The sequence below is a fragment of the Coregonus lavaretus genome (assembly GCF_964263955.1).
Source record: "Coregonus lavaretus genome assembly, chromosome: 22".
Lineage (NCBI taxonomy): Eukaryota > Metazoa > Chordata > Actinopteri > Salmoniformes > Salmonidae > Coregonus > Coregonus lavaretus.
The window spans coordinates 36,403,317-36,423,842 of NC_140009.1; the positions used below are offsets into that span (position 1 = coordinate 36,403,317).

The window sequence follows — 20,526 nt, forward strand, 5'->3', positions numbered from 1 at the left end:
TCCTACCCCAGCAAGGTCAAACACAGGACAGTCAGACAGGAGAAACACACAGCTGAGCCCAACACTGCATGGGAAAATATGCACTTCCTGCTTCTACTTTGTGTTTTTCTTCTATGGGTACACTCAATATTGCCGCCAGTCCACGCATTGTCAGAACATTGATTTGAATGGGATTCTCCATTCTAGTTATTCTATGGAAATATGAGCTGTAGGCATCCTACTGTTCTCACTGTGAATCTGGACCTGTACTGTATCGATCCTCTTACTACTACGATCCTCTTACTAATGTTGCATATAGAATCCTCTTTCTTACTACTGTTATAAACATGTTCGCTCTGCTGATTTGACACATTTATGGTCACAAGCCTGTGAGTACTCATCTGGTTAGAGGGCCAATTCTCTAATACTGTAGATGATGATGATGAACTCAGACAAAACCTTGTTCTAACACCAATAGAATTCACATGACTGCATCACTTTGTGTTTAAATAACAGTTATCATCATAGGAGTACTGCCCTGTGTTGTTGAACAGATACAGTAACAGTACACTATGAAAGATGCCAGAGCAAAACCACACTGTGTGACTGCTCTTCTATCACTGAAACATTCATGTACTCACTGTTAATAATTCAAGCCTCGGATGCATGCTACTATATCTTTAGCTACAACAGCAGGTTATGATGCATGCTACTGTATATTTAGATACAACAAATATACGCACAGCACTGTATATGTTATGATGTTATAAACTGGTTCTAACCTTTAGCTACAACCAATATACTTTACACACTGTAGTAGGAGCCTTAAACAGATACATTACAAAGCTATAAATAGTGTTTATCTGAGTTTATTGCTCAAGGCTAAATGATCTATGCCCCAGAATGCATTACACCGTGACCTTCAACCTTCGTCATCTCACCTGGTTCATGATGGAAGACTTTCGACCCAACCGGTTGTCAGGGAAACGGAAGCGGCTCCTCTTGCTGCCGTCGTCTGACTCAGATTTGACGAACTTCTCGCAGTCCCCCTTCTCTTCCCTCTGTAACTGCTCTTTCTGGCGCCACTTCTTCTTGCGGTTGCGCCGCTCCTTGGCGCTCTTGGAGCTGAGCTTGGACATCTCTGACGAGCTACAGGACAGGTTCCCCCCACCGTCGTCTTCCGCTACGTCCTCCGACACCGTGCCTGCCGACGTCGCCATGGCATTGGCCTATCGCAGACCGCCACACCGGGACAGAGAGAGTGAGAAAAACACCTGTCTGTGTCCAGCCCTCCTGAAGCCTAATTTATACCCTATGCAAACACGCAATGCATTTAGCTAGCTACTCAAAATGGCGATCCTGCGTAGTTTCATCAAGATACAAATTGCGGGGCTGCAGCTGCACTTGACTTACTTGGGGCTGTGCAAGTATGCCTATTTTTGCCAAGCAAGTATGCAAAATGGCCATTTTGCGTAGCTAGGCGTCAGAGATATGGCTGTACAGCTTATATCAGGCTAAACAGATTTAAACTAAGCATATGTGACAGACAGGGTTCGAACCCCGGTTTGCTGTGAGCCAGAAGAGTGCATTAGCCCGCTAAGCCAAAGCCTAGGCATTGGCTCAGGAAGCCCATGCAAATCTTCAGGTCTCAGGCAAGGTTACTCACCTCCGTCACAAACACAGTGAGGTATAGGAGCACTGTAACGAACACGGCTCCACTGCTTATATTAGGCACAACAGATTTAAACCAAAGAGACAGTCAAGGATAGGAGTGAAGTATAGTAAGCAGAGACAGTGGCAATAGAAAGACAAGCACATACAGTATACACAGAAAGCTGCTGAGAGACAGACAGAACCGACAGACAGACAGAACAGACAGACAGTCAGACAGAACCGACAGACCAGACAGAACAGACAGACAGACAGACAGACAGACAGACAGACAGACAGACAGACAGACAGACAGACAGAACAGAACAGACAGAACAGACAGACAGACAGACAGACAGACAGAACAGACAGAACAGACAGACAGACAGACAGACAGAACAGACAGAACAGACAGACAGACAGAACAGAACAGAACAGAACAGAACAGAACAGACAGACACTGACCTGTGCGGCCTCCTGCAGAGACAGTGACAACAGAGACAGAGAAACAAACACATATGACCAAACACATATGCACTATATCAGGAGAAGGGTGCCATTTGGCAACCCTCATAGACATGCTGCGACACAGAGACACTGGGATACTGACCTGTGCAGCCTCCTGCTGGTTCTTGATCTGCTCCAGCATGGCTTTGAACTCCGCCTCTTTTTGCTCTGCCTCCTCCATGGTGGCCTGGTTCTGCTCCTCATAGGCCATGGCCACCACAGCCAGGATCAGATTGACCAGGTAGAAGGATCCAACGAAGATCACCAGCACAAAGAAGATCATGTAGGTCTTCCCTGCTGCCCGCAGGGTCTGGGAGAGGAGAGAGAAGACAACAGAGGGTCAGATACATTGCTATTTAACCTATAACCCCTGACCTCTAAACCGAAAAACATCCCTTCCCTGCCATCCTCAGGGTCTGGAAGAGAACAGAGAGTACAGCAGAGAATCAGACACTTGTCACTCATCCAGTCCTCCAGAAAAGGCCGTCACTTTGTTCCCCCTCCTCTACTCAGATCTTGTTCATTCCGATGATAACTGGCTCATATGACTTGGCTGTGAGGTTCATATTGAGGTAGAGTTAGAGGGTAGAGGTCAGAGGTTATGTATCAGTTACTGAGTAGTCTTGAAGATATCCAGGCTGTGTAGAAATGTAGAATCTACTGTAACACTTCCTCACTTCAAAACATAATACATTATATTTAGATTCCCTTCTGCTTACTAGAGCGTGATGCTGATTCGAATTCACTGTCATATACATTATGTACGCTGCATAAACAATGATTTATAACTGATTTGACACTAGGAAGTAGGAATTATTCTTGGGTGCACCAGACTGCATTTCGCTAGGTTCCCAGTGTGTGTTTGTGTGTGTGTGTTAGGTTCCCAGCATGGGCACAACTTGCCGTTATTCATCAAATGAAGCCCGACCCAATATCTGCATTTTGACCTCGTTTTCCATGCAGTGCAGTGGAAGCACACCCCACCAGCGAGCTAGCTAACACAAGCCCAATGATTTCAGTGGATTGGGATGCTATCCCCAGTGGAGAGAGTATTAAGAGTCTCAAGCAGAAAGAAGCACAGAGCAGGAGGCAAAGAAAACTCTAACATACCTTTAAAACAGCCAGTCTCTTAAATGTTACATAATAGTATTTAGAATTCCATGTATGTGTTACATGACATGGCATGTACTACTTTTCTACTCTATAAATGGACAGACATTTTCCTTCTTTCTTGTCATAGAGGCAATATTTCAGTCTACTAAAAAAAAGTTGTCCACTTAGGGAATAGGTTGCCATTTTGGATGCACACTTAGTTCCCCTTTCAAAAGAGGGTGTACAGTATGGTCTGCACTAGGGCCCTTCAAAAGAGGATGTATGGTCTGTAGGGAGCAGAGTTAAAGGCAGAGACAGAGAGGACTTCCTGGGTTCTGGCAGAAGCAATTCCCTACCCCATCAATTATGGATGCGGTTTACATGTAGTGCTGGTAAGAATATTCAACACAACACACTGTGACTCCCCAGCAAGACAGAGTACCAGCACAAACTGACAAATGGACAGAAACTCTACTGTCCTCCTGTTCCCCACATAGTCTTCCCACTGACATTAGGACAGCAGAGTCCCTAAAATAACTAGCTTATTATGACCGTGATATGCGGTTGGCTCTCATAGCTACCTTAAGTTTTACATGTACATTAAAAAAATATATGTTTTACCTTAAGATGAATGCACTAACTGTAACTCTGCACTAACTCTGGATAAGAGCGTCTGCTAAATGACTAAAATGTAAATGTACTGCAGACCAAATATTCTACACACACACACACCTGAGCCTACTCTGGATACAGCGCATATGAATCTTAAAACCTGGTAATGTTTGAGCAGGTATTGTTTATTCATGCAAAATCTAAATGCTAGGTTGAACTATAGAATGTCTGATCTGATAATCTGATACAATACAATGGGAAATAAGTTGAGATCATTTCTCCGATTTTCCTCCTTAGAAAACCAGCACACATTGTACTGTAGTATCTTGATTTAAAACAGGACAGCACAAATATCCTTCTGGAATACAGATGAATGGTGACTTGAGTCTCCATATTAAGAAGCTCAGATGAGCGAACACTGGCACATGCACAGTAGATTTGGAGATCTGACCAAAAATAGTGTCTGTTCTGAGCTAAGAAGAGAGAAGAAGCCATCTAAACTGCATCCCAAATGGTACCCTATTCCCTTTATAGTGCACTACTTTAACCATAGCCCTATGGGCCCTGGTCAAAAGTAGCGCACTATGTAGGGAATAGGGTGCCATTTGGGACACAGCCGTAGTCTCCCTGATTGCCCTGACTGTAATCCCCAGGTTCATCTCTTCCTTTCCTTCTCCTCCCTCCGCCCACTCCTGCCCTCTCTGCTCTGTATGAGAAGGCCTAAGTGTTTCTTTCCACCATTACAGAGAACCTGCCTGGCTGAGGAGAGGGTCTACATCCCAAATGGCATCCTATTCCCTATATAGTACACTACTTTTGACCAGGGCCCATAGGGCTATGAAAAGTAGTGCACTATGAAATAGGGTGCCATTTGGGACACAGGCAGGATCTTCTGCTGAGCTGCAAGACAGGCAGCATGAGTCGAGCCAGGAGCCACAGTATGTATATTAAAATGCTGAGCTGTAAGACAGGACAAGTTGAGCTAAGAGCCACAATATGGAGATGAAGCTGCTTGGCTGCAAGACAGCGCGAGTCGAGCCAGGAGAACACAGTTTTTATATTAGACTGGAGGATGGGGAGTCATTGGGTCATACAGTAGCAGGTGGGAGGTGGGAGGGATATCTTTCTCTTGACAGGAATTCAGTGTTATTTCTAATAGCGGATGTCCTTGCTTATGTCTGAAATGGTATCCAATACCTATATATATAGTGCACTACCATTTGCCAGTGCCAATTAGGCTCTGAGCAAAAGTAAAGTACACCAAAAACAAAAATATTGGTGGGTGATTATATTTGTCCTATTGAAAATGTGTTTTTTTACATATCCCACTCTCTCTGAGAGTGTATGACATAAAAATCCCAAGAAAATATATGGCCAAAAGTAGTGCACTATATAGGGAATAGGGTGCCATTTTCCCTGTATCTCAGGTATAAGGAATTACTATCCTCCCTTCCCCCAGGTGTTATTGCTATACTGTGCTGTAATCTATACTGTAATTGGGGGGAGGAAGTGTGTGAAGATGTAATGTAGCAATATGACCCAAAGGCAAGCAAATCGGCCAGCTGAATATGTGAACAAAGCATTTAGCGTTTGACTCAAAATCGAAAACCAAGGATGAACATGTGAAACAACAAGCCTGTCTCACCAGCATAGAGATACAATATCATTGATAGATACTGTATATCATAATGTTTACTGTATATCATACTGTATATCATACCGTATATCAGGGGTCGGCAACCTTTTTTGTGTGGAGTGCCAATTTACCCTACCATTTCTAACGATTTGCGTGCCAGTTATGATTTTAATATATGCATTACAACTAATTGTGTCTATAGAATATTTAATTGCCCACAAATGGAAGAATTCTATAGCTCGCTAAACAAAGGCGCTGCCCATTAGCGCCACGGGCTTGATCTTGGAACACAGATTCTTTTGGTGAATGATACAGTGACATTTAACCACGGGGTGACCAATCTTATCTTCAATCAGCTTTTGCGAATCCTTTATGTGTAATAGCAAATATGTTTTTAATATCGACACCTCTCTCCTCAAAATGATCTGGGAAGGCTTTTTCTACATCTTCCCTAGTAGTACCATGCATGGGTTTTAGTCAAAGCAGCTCCTCGCGTACCTGCTCTGAGTCACAGTATCTTGCAACAACTGCCAGACGTGGAATGTCATTCACATCCACACTCTCATCAAGAGCCACACTAAACACAGGTGCATCTTTTAACGTTACAGTTTGCTGTGCCTTTACATTTTCAACCATCTTGGTAATGTTCCTTTCAACAGTTCTGGTAGACACAGGCATGTATTTTATCTTTGAGATGATTGTGTCTTTGTTAGGCAATCCATCAAATAAAGCCTGCAAACTACTGAGGAAAGCCTCCTTGATATATTCCCCATTAGTAAATGGTTTTCCATGTTTAGCAGTGTACTGCGCAACTTTGTAGCTCCCCTATGTAGCTTGATTTTTGACTGCATGTAGATTTGTAAACACACTGCTTTGCTTTTCCTACCTGGACACGGCCCTCTTGATTCCTTCAGCCGTGTCCGCCTCATCCTTTAAGTTTTTCTCATGTCTCGTTTCAAAATGACGCCATACACTTAATGTCCAACAAACAACAGTTTTACAACAGAGAGCGCAAACAGACCGGTCCTTCAGTAAAACGAATCCATATTCCTTTGTCCAAGAGGCAATAAATGAGCGGACATCTGCCTCATTTTTCTTTACTGATGACAAGACAAATACCCTTGCGTGCCAAGGCTGCTGTATACCATAATGTATACTGTATATCATACTGTATACTGTATATCATACGGTATACTGTATGTGATATGTATATCATAATATATACTGTATATCGTACTGTATATCATAATGTATACTGTATATCATACTGTATATCATAATATATACTGTATATCGTACTGTATATCATAATGTATACTGTATATCATACTGTATATCATAATGTATACTGTATATCATACTGTATATCATAATGTATACTGTATATCATACTGTATACTGTATATCATACTGTATATCATAATGTATACTGTTTATCATAATGTATACTGTATATCATACTGTACATCATAATGTATACTGTATATCATACTGTATCTCATACTGTATATTCCATTTAATTCGGTGCTCACCAGCATGTAGAGGTTCTCCCAGAAGTCCTGTGTCATGAGTCTGAAGAGAGCCAGGAAAGCCCATCCAAAGCTATCGAAGCTGGTGTAGCCGTAGTTTGGATTCCTCCCAGCTTTCATGCAAGTGTAGCCCTCGGGGCAGCGGCTGGGTGGGGGAGAGGGGAGAGGGCAACACAGTCATACGATGACTGAGCATTATACTGTATACAGTGCTTTTCTGAAAATATTATTTTTCCACATTTTGTTACGTTACAGCCTTATTCGAAAATGTATTAGTCAACCTACACACAATAACCCATAATGACAAAGCAAAAACTGGTTTTTAGCAAATTTATAAAAACATAAGACTGAAATATCACATTTACATAAGTATTCAGACCCTTTACTCAGTACGTTGTTGAAGCACCTTTGGCAGCGATTACAGCCTCGAGTCTTCTTGGGTATGACGCTACAAGCGTGGCACACCTGTATTTGGGGAGTTTCTCCCATTCTTCTCTACAGATCCTCTCATGCTCTGTCAGGTTGGACGGGGAGCGTTGCTGCACAGCTATTTTCAGGTCTCTCCAGAAATGTTAGATCGGGTTCAAGTCCAGGCTCTGGCTGGGCAGAGACTTGCCCTGAAGCCACTCCTGCGTTGTCTTGGCTGTGTGCTTAGGGTTGTTGTCCTGTTGGAAGGTGAACCTTCACCCCAGTCTGAGGTCCTGAGTGCTCTGGAGCAGGTTTTCATCAAGGATCTCTCTGTACTTTGCTGCGTTCATCTTTTCCCTCGATCCTGACTAGTCTCCCTGTCCCTGCCGCTGAAAAACATCTCCACAGCATGATGCTGCCACCACCATGCTTCACCGTAGGGATAGTATTGGCCAGGTGATGAGCGGTGCCTGGTTTCCTCGGGATGTGACGCTTGGCATTCAGGCCAAAGAGTTCAATCTTGGTTTTATCAGACCAGAGAATCTTGTTTCTCATGGTCTGAGATTCCATTAGGTGCCTTTTGGCAAACTCCAAGCGGGCTGTCATGTGCCTTTTACTGAGGAGTGGCTTCCGTCTGGCCACTCTATCATAAAGGCCTGATTGGTGGAGTGCTGCAGAGATGGTTGTCCTTCTGGAAGGTTCTCCCATCTCCACAGAGGAACTCTGGAGCTCTATCAGAGTGACCATCGGGTTCTTGGTCACCTCCCTGACCAAGGCCCTTCTCCCCCGATTGCTCAGTTTGGCCGGGCGGCCAGCTCTAGGAAGAGTCTTGGTGGTTCCAAACTTCTTCCATTTAAGAATGATGGAGGCCACTGTGTTATTGGGGACCATCAATGCTGCAGGAATGTTTTGGTAACCTTCCCCAGATCTGTGCCTCGAAGCCCCTGTCTCGGAATTCTACCGACAATTCCTTCGACCTCATGGCTTGGTTTTTGATATGACATGCACTGTCAACTGTGGGACCTTATATAAACAGGTGTGTGCCTTTCCAAATCATGTCCAATCAACTGAATTTACAACAGGTGGACTCCAATCAAGTTGCAGAAACATCTCAAGGATGATCAATGGAAACAGGATGCACCTGAGCTCAATTTCGAGTCTCATATCAAAGGGTCTGAATACTTCTGTAAATAAGGTATTTCTGTTTTTTATTTTTAATAAATTTGCTAACAAATCCAAAAACCTGTTTTCGCTTTGTCATTATGGGGTATTGTGTGTAGATTGATGAGGAAAATGTTTTATTTAATCAATTTTAGAAAAAGGCTGTAAAGTAACAAAATGTGGAAAATGTGAAGGGGTCTGAATACTTTCCGAATGCACTGTACATACAAAAACATCATGGCTGCCATATCGTACAGTTGTCTGGTTTAATAAAATAATAAGAGAAGAGTGAGTCTGAAGAGGAGAAGGACAGACAGACAGACAAGGAGACAGAGAGACAAGGAGACAGACAGACAGACAGACAGACAGACAGACAGACAGACAGACAGACAGACAGACAGACAGACAGAGTAGCTACTCACCCAGAATCTGAGCTGTTGCCACATAAAAGGGCATCCAATTGTCCAGGCAGGAAGTAGAAATTGGCTGGTGAAAGAAACAAACACACACAGAACCTCATCAGATTAACATCTCTTTCTAGCTATGTAGAGGGATATAGGACAAAGTTTTCCAGAGAATTGAAACCTTTTGCTATGGTGTGCCACTGTGCCCTAAAGAACACAACCCTGGAGTGTTTGACTGTGACTAGGCTACTTACTGTCGTTATTGATGTATTCTTTCCAGTCGAAGCCTTTGCTGCCGTTGGCCAAGTAGTTCTCGGTGGAGTTGATTGGCCAAATCACGCATTTGTGCCGTAGGTTGCCCATGAAGAGCTGTAGTCCAATCAAAGCGAAGACACTGAGACAGAAGACCGTGAGGATCATAACGTCTGACAATTTCTTCACAGATTGGATTAGAGCACCGACAATGGTCTTCAGTCCTGGAGAGGGAGAAACACACACACACACACACACGGACGAACAGACAAACGTACGCACACACGCACAAACCAAAGAGGTGATGCAGAAGGTGTGTATACTCAAGGTGTCTTGAAGTTCCCAGACAAGGTGACTTTGCTATTTTTTAAAGGTGCTATAGCTACAGTAATGTAATGTACTGTACTATCCTGTCTGTTTTACTTTCATTCCTTCAGACATTATTCAACTTACAGTATATTGTGTGATGGGAATGGAGCCATTATAATACGCATATTAATCCCTAATGCCTGAGTTGGGTATTTAATCACATACAAAACAAATGTAAATGTTATCAGTATAATATACAGTTTATATTTAAGCAATAAGGCCCGAGGGGGTGTGGTATATGGCCAATATACCGCGGCTAAGGGCTGTTCTTATGCACGATGCAACACCTTAGCTCTGGTATATTGGCCATATATCATAAACCCCCGAAGTGCCTTATTACTATTATAAATTGTTTCCCAACATAATTAGAGCAATACAAATGTTAGGTCATATCCGTGGTATACAGTCTGATATACCACGGCTGTCAGCCAATCAGCATTCAGGGCTCGAACCACCCAGTTTATAATATGTTATATATTATGTATACACTGAGTTTACAAAACATTAAGAACACCTGCTCTTTCCATGACATAGATTGACCAGGTGAAAGCTGTGATCCCTTATTGATGTCACTTGTTAAATCCACTTAAATCAGTGTAGATGAAGGGGAGGAGACAGGTTAAAGAAGGATTTTTAAGCCTTGAGACAATTGACACATGTATTATGTATGTGTGCCATTCAGAGGGTGAATGGGCAGGACAAAAAATGTAAGTGCGTTTCAACAGGGTATGGTAGTAGGTACCAGGCGCACAGGTTTGTGTCAAGAATTCCAACGCTGCTGGCTTTTTCATGCTCAACAGTTTCCCGTGTGTATCAAGAATGGTCCACCACCCAATGGACAAGTGTTGGAAGCATTGGAGACAAAATTGGCCAACATCCCTGTGGAACGCTTTTGACACCTTGTAGAGTCCATACCCCCAACGAATTTAGACTGTTCTGAGGGCAAAAAGGGGTGGGGGGGTTCAACTCAATATTAGGAAGGTGTTCCTAATGTTTGTTATACTCAGTGTATATCAAAAAACGTAAAATTGTCTTTAAGAAGATGGGCTGGAAAACTGACATTTAATTTAATTTTGCCAAATAGAATCCTGAAAGTAGTTTCAAGAACATAATCATAGAAATCCCACTTAAATTTACATTTCATTGGTTAAAGACAGTCCAACTTTAGACAAATTTCAACCACTGAACACATACAACACATTTTAAAATAAAAAACGAACAAGAAATATCCAAGAGCCATCCCCCTCTGTTCTGAGCTTCAGTATTGAGACAGTCACTGGCTTTATACAGTTAGTCAGAGAAAAATATGACAGAGATAATATATCACTATTGAACCGGGAAGAGATATCACTATTGAACCAGGAAGAGACCTATAGTATCTTGCCTTTCAAAAGATTTGCACTTCTAGCCAGCAGGGCCAGTGTTGGATTACACCTGAACTAGAGGGGGAGGACGAAACAGAACAGTGAGAGGAAGATCCATAAGAAAGAAAGGAAAAGAAAGAAAGGAAGCACAGCAGCACAACAAGGGGGCCATGATAAGAGGACAGAGGCACAGGCAGGCAGGGGGTCGAAACCAACCACATGCAGGTCATTTAAACTCCAAGGCTGAACAGAAACAATTCAATGCCATTGCCACTCTGGGGCCTTTCCTTTCTTCATTTATCTTGTATTTTAGTGTCATTAGGTTAAAGCACAGACTCTTACCCCTTCTTGGCCCAACCCTACTACAGCCAGGCTCTTCCCCCAAACCTACAGCGCTTTACTGAAGACAGAATCATATTATTTTACCTTCAGGACAGGCATCATCCTCAGGCAGAACTCACAGTGGCTGAAGCAATGGGTCCATAAAGTGCAGGAGGATTCCAAACATTTCCGGAACCGGAATGTCTCTTACTCTTGGAACCGGAATGTCCCCTCAAACATGGAACCGAAACCCCAAAGGGGCTTCTGTTGACCCTCTAAATCAGGGGTTCTTCAGCTCGAGACTCAAATGAGAAATTGAACATCCGTGACCCAAATCGTCCTCCAACAACCCAAATTAAGAAGAAATAGGGTGTATTCTCATAACTCACGACTCACCTCTCACATACCCAGGGCCCATTTTGGGTGCAGGCCAAGCCTGCTCTACTGGTACAACAGGCTTGGCCTCCACCTCTCCTTCTATAATATGCTTCCATCTTATGGTGTGTTCAAGACAGCTCGGAACTCAGAACTCGGAACAAGGAAATCTCCGAACTCTGACTTCAGTACATTCAAGAGAACTGGGAACTCTGAAAAAAATTTGCTCAGACTGTGAAAAAAGTTTTTAATGGCCATCCAACTCGGAATTACAAGTCGGAAACTCTGGCATCTTCCTAGAGCTCCGACTTCTCCGACATGAAGAGATCACTGATGTCACGATTTTTCACAGTCTGAGCTAGTTTTCTTCAGAGTCCCCAGTTGTCTTGAACGCACCAAAAACCTAAACCTCTACGACGCTGACTAGTGGCATAAAATGGACCACTAGTGAGGTGTCATGCACCTAATCAATATATCGTTGACATAATAATAAACTATATTTTCTATATTTTCAGTGACGCTCCTGAGTGAATTTACTTCATACATAATAACATCTATTTATTCTTAATGTCCCTGCCCGAATACCCATACTTGTGGTCTAAATAGTAAGCATTTTGGGTATGCGATAATATAATGTTTTTTAGTATGTGAAGTTTCTAAAAATGTGTATACTTTAAATGCCAGGATGTCATAATCTTTTCGGCTTTTCATGCTATTGAGGAAGAGAATCGTCTTTTCATAACCACGTGTATTTGACAAAAGCTGATAATCAGATAAGATTATCACTGGCCACTTTAAGAAATGGAACACTAGTCACTTTAATAATGTTTACATATTTACATTTACATCATTTAGCAGACACATCTTGCACTACTCATCTCATATGTATATACTGCATTCTATTCTAGAATATTCTACTGTATCTTAGTCCATGCCGCTCTGTCATTGCTTGTCCATATATGTATATATTCTTAAATTCCATTCCTTACCAGATTTGTGTGTATAGGGTATATGTTGTGAAATTGTTAGATATTACTTGTTAGATATTACTGCACTGTCGGAGCTAGAAGCACAAGCATTTCGCTACACCCGCAATAACATCTGTGACAAATAAAATTTGATTTGAAGAGGACGCGCTATACCAAAATTAAGGAATGGCGGGAAACAACATTAGATGATGTATTCTAAGGGGGAACGTGGGCTATTTATTTAACCTTTATTTAACTTGGCAAGTCAGTTAAGAACAAATTCTTATTTACAATGCCTGGGCCAAGAAACACGAGCAATGGACATTAGACTGGTGGAAATCTGGTCTTTGGTCCTGATGAGTCCAAATTTGAGATTTTTGGTTCCAACCGCTGTGTCTTCGTGAGACGCAGAGTAGGTGAATGGATGATCTCTGCATGTGTGGTTCCCACCGTGAAGCATGGAGGAGGAGGTGTGGGGGTGCTTTGCTGGTGACACTGTCTGATTTATTTAGAATTTAAGGCACACTTAACCAGCATGGCTACCACAGCATTCTGCAGCGATACGCCATCTCATCTGGTTTGCGCTTAGTGGGACTATCATTTGTTTTTCAACAGGACAATGACCCAACACACCTCCAGGCTGTGTAAGGGCTATTTGACCAAGAAGGAGAGTGATGGAGTGCTGCATCAGATGACCTGGCCTCCAGAATCACCCGACCTCAACCCAATTGAGATGGTTTGGGATGAGTTGGACCTAGGGCTGTGGCAGTCACAAAATGTTGTCAGCCGGTGATTGTCAAGCAAATAACTGTCTGTCTCACGGTAATTGACCATTAATTAACATAAACACATTTAGCATCTCCTGGCTTCCACACATAGCCTACAGGCCATTTTACAAAGTCTAATAAATCCATGTAATAAAGCCTACACCTTCACAATAAATCCATTATTTATTTTAGACAGGTCTAAAGAAGCATGATATGAAGAAAATATAGTCTATTTCAGAAGAAAATAATAGCATACTCTGAGTTGTCCTTATTTTAGGTCCTGATGTGGCTATGCCAAATGGCTGTGGGCTACACTAGTTCATTTAGCAGACAAGATTTGCTTATAATTCCGTGGCATTATTTTATATTATTTTATAGTATGAAGAATACAATTGAACAAAGCTGAATAAAATATACATATTTTCTCCAAACGATTGAAGGGAGTGCGCACATGCGGCTATTCTGTGTTGAGCGGTTAACAAAGAAATAGGTACTCCTATATACTTAATTTAGAGTTATTAATGTAACTTTAGTTGTTCTACAAACGTTGGGCTATATGTTTTGATTTTTAATACAATGTAAGGCTGCATGATGAGACTCTAATGATGATTTGAAAAAAGTCGCTTGAAAAGCATGAGCTCTGCTTTGTTTTTTGCGCAGGCTGTACACACTCCAAAAGTCTCTCATGTACAATTTGACAAGCACTTGATAATGCCTCGAATTTCACGGCGGCATCCCCTTTTGTGGCCGTAATGCACCCTAAAAAAATCCATGCCTTTTGCGGCCCGGAGTGCTGCATTGTGCCCTTCTCCCTGAGTGTGCTGCGCAATCCGAAGCGTCTCTCACTCACACGGCTCTCCGTCACGTGATCAGGTCTTTCTCACAGGCTACAAGTGAAGACAGACACATCGCGGGCGCAACTGCGTGCGTCCTTATCCAATTCCGAGGTGCATGTTGAAGATGTTAGAAGAACTGTCCACATTTACTTTTCATCAGCCAACAAGATGAGTAGGCCTAACGAACAGCAAAAGCACTAGCCTATGTCAAACTACTATCCCCCATGGTGCAAAGGTTGACCTATTCTATTCTGCTTATATATGCCAGTTAGGCTCTACACCCCTTGTAAAGCGGATGAATGTGCTTAATTTTAAGAAGTTATTTGGTCACTTTAGTTGTGATACAAACCTTTTTAAAACATATAGGCCTAGAGGCTAGGCTACATGAGGTGTGTGACTATGATTTTAACAAGTCGCAAAAAAAAGGCATTGTTTCTTATGCTGGACATCATTCACAAGTGATAATATATAATTCAGTGATAGGCTAATATTGTCACCCATCAGACTATTCTTGATTTAATCTTGTCTTCACATATACTAAATCATTTATGTGTGACATTTGTTTTGATTTAGAATGGACCATTGGCATGCACCTGTATCGAAATGGCCAGCGGGAAAAAATAAATAGCGAATGGAGGACGTTTTTCATACCAGCCAGGTAGGCTATACTCCTGTTGTAAATATAAGCAATATGCTTAATATTAGGAATGTTGAGAAATAAATATAGTAGACCTGGCCTATAGAAAGCTGATGGGATCCTCCTCTTTTTATTAGCGGCCATTACTCTGTTTTCTCCCGCAATTGCATAGCCTATAGAAATGTTGCGCAACATCAGCTCATGGGCTCTCGTGAAGTGTTTGATTAGATTTTCGACACATTTGCATTGATGTCAGAGTGATTAGAGGGACAATAGAGTACCGAGTACCAGGCAGTTAGCAAGGTAGGCTACTAATGACCAGCAGCAGCGTCAGAACTTGGAGAAGCCTAATTACCGTGACTAAACGGTCATGTGGAATTTGTCTGTCTTCATGACTCATGACCGCCGGTGTGGCGGTAATACGGTCACGGCAACAGCCCTAGTTGGACCGTAGAGTGAAGGAAAAGCAGCCAACAAGTGCTCAGCATATGTGGGAACTCCTTCAAGACTGTTGTAAAAGCTTTCCAGGTGAAGCTGGTTGAGAGAATGCCAAGCGTGTGCAAAGGGTTCATCAAGGCAAAGGGTGGCTACTTTGAAGAATATAAAATATAAAATATACACATGCAGAGATAATCCGTTCACCTACTCTGCGTCTCACAAAGACACGGCGGTTGGAACCAAAAATCTCAAATTTGGACTCATCAAACCAAAGGACAGATTTCCACCGATCTAATGTCCATTGCTCGTGTTTCTTGGCCCAAGCAAGTCTCTTCTTCTTATTGGTGTCCTTTAGTAGTGGTTTCTTTGCAGCAATTCGACCATGAAGGCCTGATTCACACAGCCTCCTCTGAACAGTTGATGTTGAGATGTGTCTGTTACTTGAACTCTGTGAAGCATTTATTTGGGCTGCAATTTCTGAGGCTGGTAACTCTAATGAACTTATCCTCTGCAGCAGAGGTAACTCTGGGTCTTCCTTTCCTGTGGTGGTCCTCATGAGAGCCAGTTTCATCATAGCGCTTGAAGGATTTTGTGACTGCACTTTAAGAAACTTTAAAAGTTCTTGAAATCTTCCAGATTTATTGACCTTCATGTCTTAAAGTAATGATGGACTGTCATTTCTCTTTGCTTATTTGAGCTGTTCTTGCCATAATATGGACATAGTCTTTTACCAAATAGGGCTATCTTCTGTATACCACCCCTACCTTGTCACAACACAACTGATTGGCTCAAACGCATTAGGAAGGAAAAAAATTCCACAAATTAACTTTTAACAAGGCACACCTGTTAATAGAAATGCATTCCAGGTGACTACCTCATGAAGATGGTTGAGAGAATGCCAAGAGTGTGCAAAGCTGTCATCAAGGCAAAGGGTGGCTACTTTGAAGAATCTCAAATCTCAAATATATTTTGATTTGTTTAACACTTTTTTGGTTACTACATGATTCCATATGTGTTATTTCATAGTGTTTTTGTCTTCACTATTATCCTACAATGTAGAAAATAGTAAAAATAAAGAAAAACCCTTGAATGAGGTGTGTCCAAACTTTTGACTGGTACTGTATGTACTCTAGGTATAGTATGCGTTGATTCAATTAAAGGTTAGTGGGTCATTTAGTTCCCCCATCGGCATTCTACAACGCTTTAGAATATCAACAGAAAATAAGGTTGTGTCCTATTTTCTAGTCAAGTATTATTTCTAAAAATGTATCATCAAAATAAACAAAACAACAAACGAAAACGGGAAAAACAAACGTTTTCAATGCCATTTGTCATCAGCCAAGCTTCTTAGTAGGCTAATACTGTAAAACAAGTGACTAAAAAGCATCATGCAGCATTAAATATGTCCACAAACTAGGCTTGGCAGTCTTCATCAATAATAGATATATTCAGAGCCATATATAGAGAGAGTTAGGCCAATGCGGTTGAACGTTCCGAGAGCAGCACTTTTTCCTCCGTAGCCAATTCAAAGTGATAATTAACGCTTCCGTGTTGTGCTGTTTATTTCTGATAGTTTTCAAAACCTATGAATGTCCAGTGAAAGCAAATATGCAATTTGTTGAAACTACACCACGTTATCCAGAATGCTAATCAGTAAAAAACGTCTGTTAAATTCGCTGCTCTGTTTTGCTTGTTTACAGCGGGTCATTTGTCGGATGTGCTCTCGTATTGTTACATCAGCACCAACATTTCAAGAATAAAGTTCTATATGGACGCTAACGTGGCAGCCGTTCTAAAACCTGGCCTAACTCTCTATATATATACGTTTCTGGATATATTCTGTGGGCTGTCACTAAGAGCTATGTCAGCTCTCAACTTGACGTCAACATACTCTAGCTTTCTTCTTCAAGCCGGATATATAGAGTAAAATTCTGACATTTCCATCCTTTGTAATAAATAATGTAAATGGATTTGGTTAATTTAATATTTTCTTACAAGCCAATTATCGAGTTATTTTTGTATTATATGAATAATTATCTTCATCTCCCGAAAAACCTGGAGGCTTTTTCCAATGGTAAAAGTACTATGGATGAGCTTTACAGTAGCTGATGAGCTCAACTGTCTTCGCCAAAGTACAGTGAATCAGGAAAGGTTAGTTAATTATAAGCGATTCCTTATGTTAAGCAAAAAGAAAAAATGTATCCCATATTTAATCAATATATATATTTGACTTTGTCTCTGGTTGTATTGTAGTGATATGCTATCGGACTGGTACTGTCAGTGTCCTTTTCTTAAGAGGTGGGGATTCTGCTTTTGTCTATTCCAAATAATAGCCATTTGCAGAGGCTTACAGCTATTACTGAGGAGAACCACAGCTGCCTTGGAAACTAGAGCCTTATTTAGGATGAGAGTTTTACTAGGGAAGAAGAGAGTGCAGACACTTTGGAGGGCCCTGGAGTAGACTGCAAAGCCTATCAAAAATGTATTAGTACCATTTTTGATAATTTTGGAGAAAAATAAAACAATAAAAATGGTTATTATTTCCAATTCTTTTTTTTGTTGCTTAAAAATTATATAATAATAGTGAGTATAAGAAAAGTAAAAGGGTGAGATATAAGTATCAGCCTTAGTGTTTAAACTGAATCTCACCTGGTATGACAGAGATAGTTTTCAATGCTCGGAGAACTCTGAATGTTCTCAGCGCAGAGACATTGCCCAGGTCCACAAACTCTGTTATATATCTGTAAACAGGGGAAGGATCACACACAAACAAACACCAATGACAAAACCACACGCAAGAGCACCACAACACCACCACGCACGCTACGCACGCACCGAACCAGGAGGTAACCACGACGCCACTCACAGAGCCTGTCCACTGAGGGGGAGGAAAGGAAAAAGGAAAGAAAAAACACGACCCACAATACACCTAACACTGACCCCATGGACCAAACCCCCATCCCCCATCCTGTCTTACCTGGAATTACAGAAATAGTTTTCAATGCCCTCAACACTCTGAACGTGCGCAGAGCTGAGACATTGCCTAGGTTTACAAACTCTGTTATATACCTGCAGAATCAAATCAAAGTTACAAACTCTTGTTATTTACACACAGATAAAAAAGACAAATGTAGTGGTTCAACAGAAACACTTCTTGATGTTTAAGATATTGAAAGCCCACTTCGTAAGTCGCTGAACTAGTCCTACGTATCATCAAAAACAGGGTAGCATATAGTTATAGATAGTTAGCGTTATAGTTAGTTTGTAAAAATGTCATGTCATGTATTCTTAACTATACTATATTATGTCAAATTCAACATGGTGAGATGAAGCCTTGATCAGAATCCTGAGGTCTCCAGCAAATTGAAAGAGAAAAATGGAGAGTGAGTGAGACAGATAAAGAGAGAGAGAGAGAGAGAGAGAGAGAAAGAGAGAGAAAATGGGGGAGAGATAAGGAAGTAAGCAGGAACGGTCAGGAACCTTCTGAAAACACCTGATTGAACCCCTCTTTCCCAAAGCAAAAGAAAGAAAAAAGAAAGAAAGAAAGAAAGAAAGAAAGAAAGAAAGAAAGAAAGAAAGAAAGAAAGAAAGAAAGAAAGAAAGAAAGAAAGAAAGAAAGAAAGAAAGAAAGAAAGAAAGAAAGAAAGAAAGAAAGAAAGAAAGAAAAAAGAAAGAAAGACTGGATAGTTCTGGACAGTAACAATAACTTTAGACGTATTTATGCTCTACTCAATGATTTCACACAGTAATAATGCTAGATATTTCTTATAAGAATGAACAGGTAGGTATCTATAGGAGTCTGATACTTACGCCATAGAAATGACCATGAAATCCAGCCAGTTCCATGGATCCCTTAGGAATGTAAACCCATCTATACAGAATCCTCGAGCGACAATTTTTACAAGAGATTCAAACGTATAAATCCCTGTGAACGTGTACCTGGAAGACAGAAGCATGGAAGCATGATCAGAATTAGCAATTTAGCAAATCCATGAAGAACAACAAGTTATTATCTGTTGAAATGATGTACTGGTAATACACTAAGGCATCATCCAAATACCCAACTTGCGTTCTAAATAGAAGCCAATTTGGGTATGCGAAAATAGAACGTTTTACAGTATGTGGAATTGAGTATGGCCTAATTGCCAGGATTTCATTTTAGTACACGGTATGTAGTTTTAGTAAGTAGTAGGCAAGAAAGATTTCAGACACATCCTACGACTATTAGTAAGGTTAGTAATACACCACTGATCAAATATTACTTGTGTAGGTTGAGACATGCATAATAAACGTGTATTAGTATTTACTATGTACTTGTGTAGATAAATATAATAAACGTGTACTTACTCTACTTGTTTGGACCACTCAGGAGGATCACTAAAAGTCATGAATATACAGTTGGTCAAAATAGTACACATAATGATCATGCTGAAAAGAGTGGGGAAACAAATTAAGGAAAAGTCCAGAGATTCACAGTGGAAAACAAACAAAAAATGTCATCCATAACAGTTTACTATCTATCACATTACGTTTGATGGTAATCTTCCATTCAGTTCAGGCAGATTATGCACACTCTTTTCCCTATCTCTCATAGGAACATTACTATATGGATGATTCTACAGAAGTGGTGCAAATTGCAGTCCCACCCACAAAAAAACAAGTAAAAAAACAGTTATGTCTCCAAACTTAGGACATTTATTTACATCATGATACAGTACTGTCTCAAAATAATGCTGTCCCACATTTTGATGTCACTACCGAAACACACACATTAAAAGACTGTAGAATGAACGTGCCTTAAGCCATATCCCTACAAATATCACCAGATATTGTATCTCTCTCCAGCAGGCCACATGGTGAGTAGTCTTTCTGCAAACATTTTGGAGGAAATGAGTGAGCAAGTTGGTAAATCTTCATGTATTTTTAAGACGTGTCACTACCGAACATCTAATATATCAAGAAATATGTAAATTACGGTTTTGGGACTAGAATATATGTTTGCTGGGATGTCCAAATTAAAGAAAGACAGCCATTTGTTAGCTATAGGGATGATTTCAAGTCCAAAATAAGTCAAAATTGTCCAAACTGAAATGGTCCCAACCTAAACAATTGACACCATAGAGCAGGGTTCCCCAATAGGCGGCCAAATTCAACCCGTGGGTGATTTGATTTGGCCCCCATGTTTTCTGAGCAAAGATATATACATAAATAAATCGTTGTT

General features: G+C 41.1%; 1 protein-coding gene across 8 annotated transcripts in view; it reads right to left on the minus strand.

Moving 5' to 3' along the window:
- LOC311150389 (sodium channel protein type 8 subunit alpha-like) overlaps positions 1 to 20,526 on the minus strand; it is a gene marked incomplete at both ends in the record, with an annotated part of 66,630 nt that overhangs the window by 31,245 nt on the left and 14,859 nt on the right. For 4 of the 8 annotated variants that reach the window (XM_084187836.1, XM_084187835.1, XM_084187833.1 and 1 more), the window contains 8 exons: positions 921 to 1,208; positions 2,240 to 2,446; positions 7,009 to 7,150; positions 8,997 to 9,060; positions 9,233 to 9,454; positions 17,955 to 18,046; positions 19,116 to 19,244; positions 19,653 to 19,733. In XM_084187836.1, coding sequence (XP_084043962.1) covers positions 921 to 1,208; positions 2,240 to 2,446; positions 7,009 to 7,150; positions 8,997 to 9,060; positions 9,233 to 9,454; positions 17,955 to 18,046; positions 19,116 to 19,244; positions 19,653 to 19,733 — 1,225 coding nt within the window. Of the gene's footprint in view, positions 1 to 920; positions 1,209 to 2,227; positions 2,447 to 7,008; positions 7,151 to 8,996; positions 9,112 to 9,232; positions 9,455 to 17,954; positions 18,047 to 18,282; positions 18,375 to 19,115; positions 19,245 to 19,652; positions 19,734 to 20,526 lie in introns of all 8 variants that reach the window. The other 4 variants (XM_084187831.1, XM_084187837.1, XM_084187838.1 and 1 more) reach the window with 4 other exon arrangements.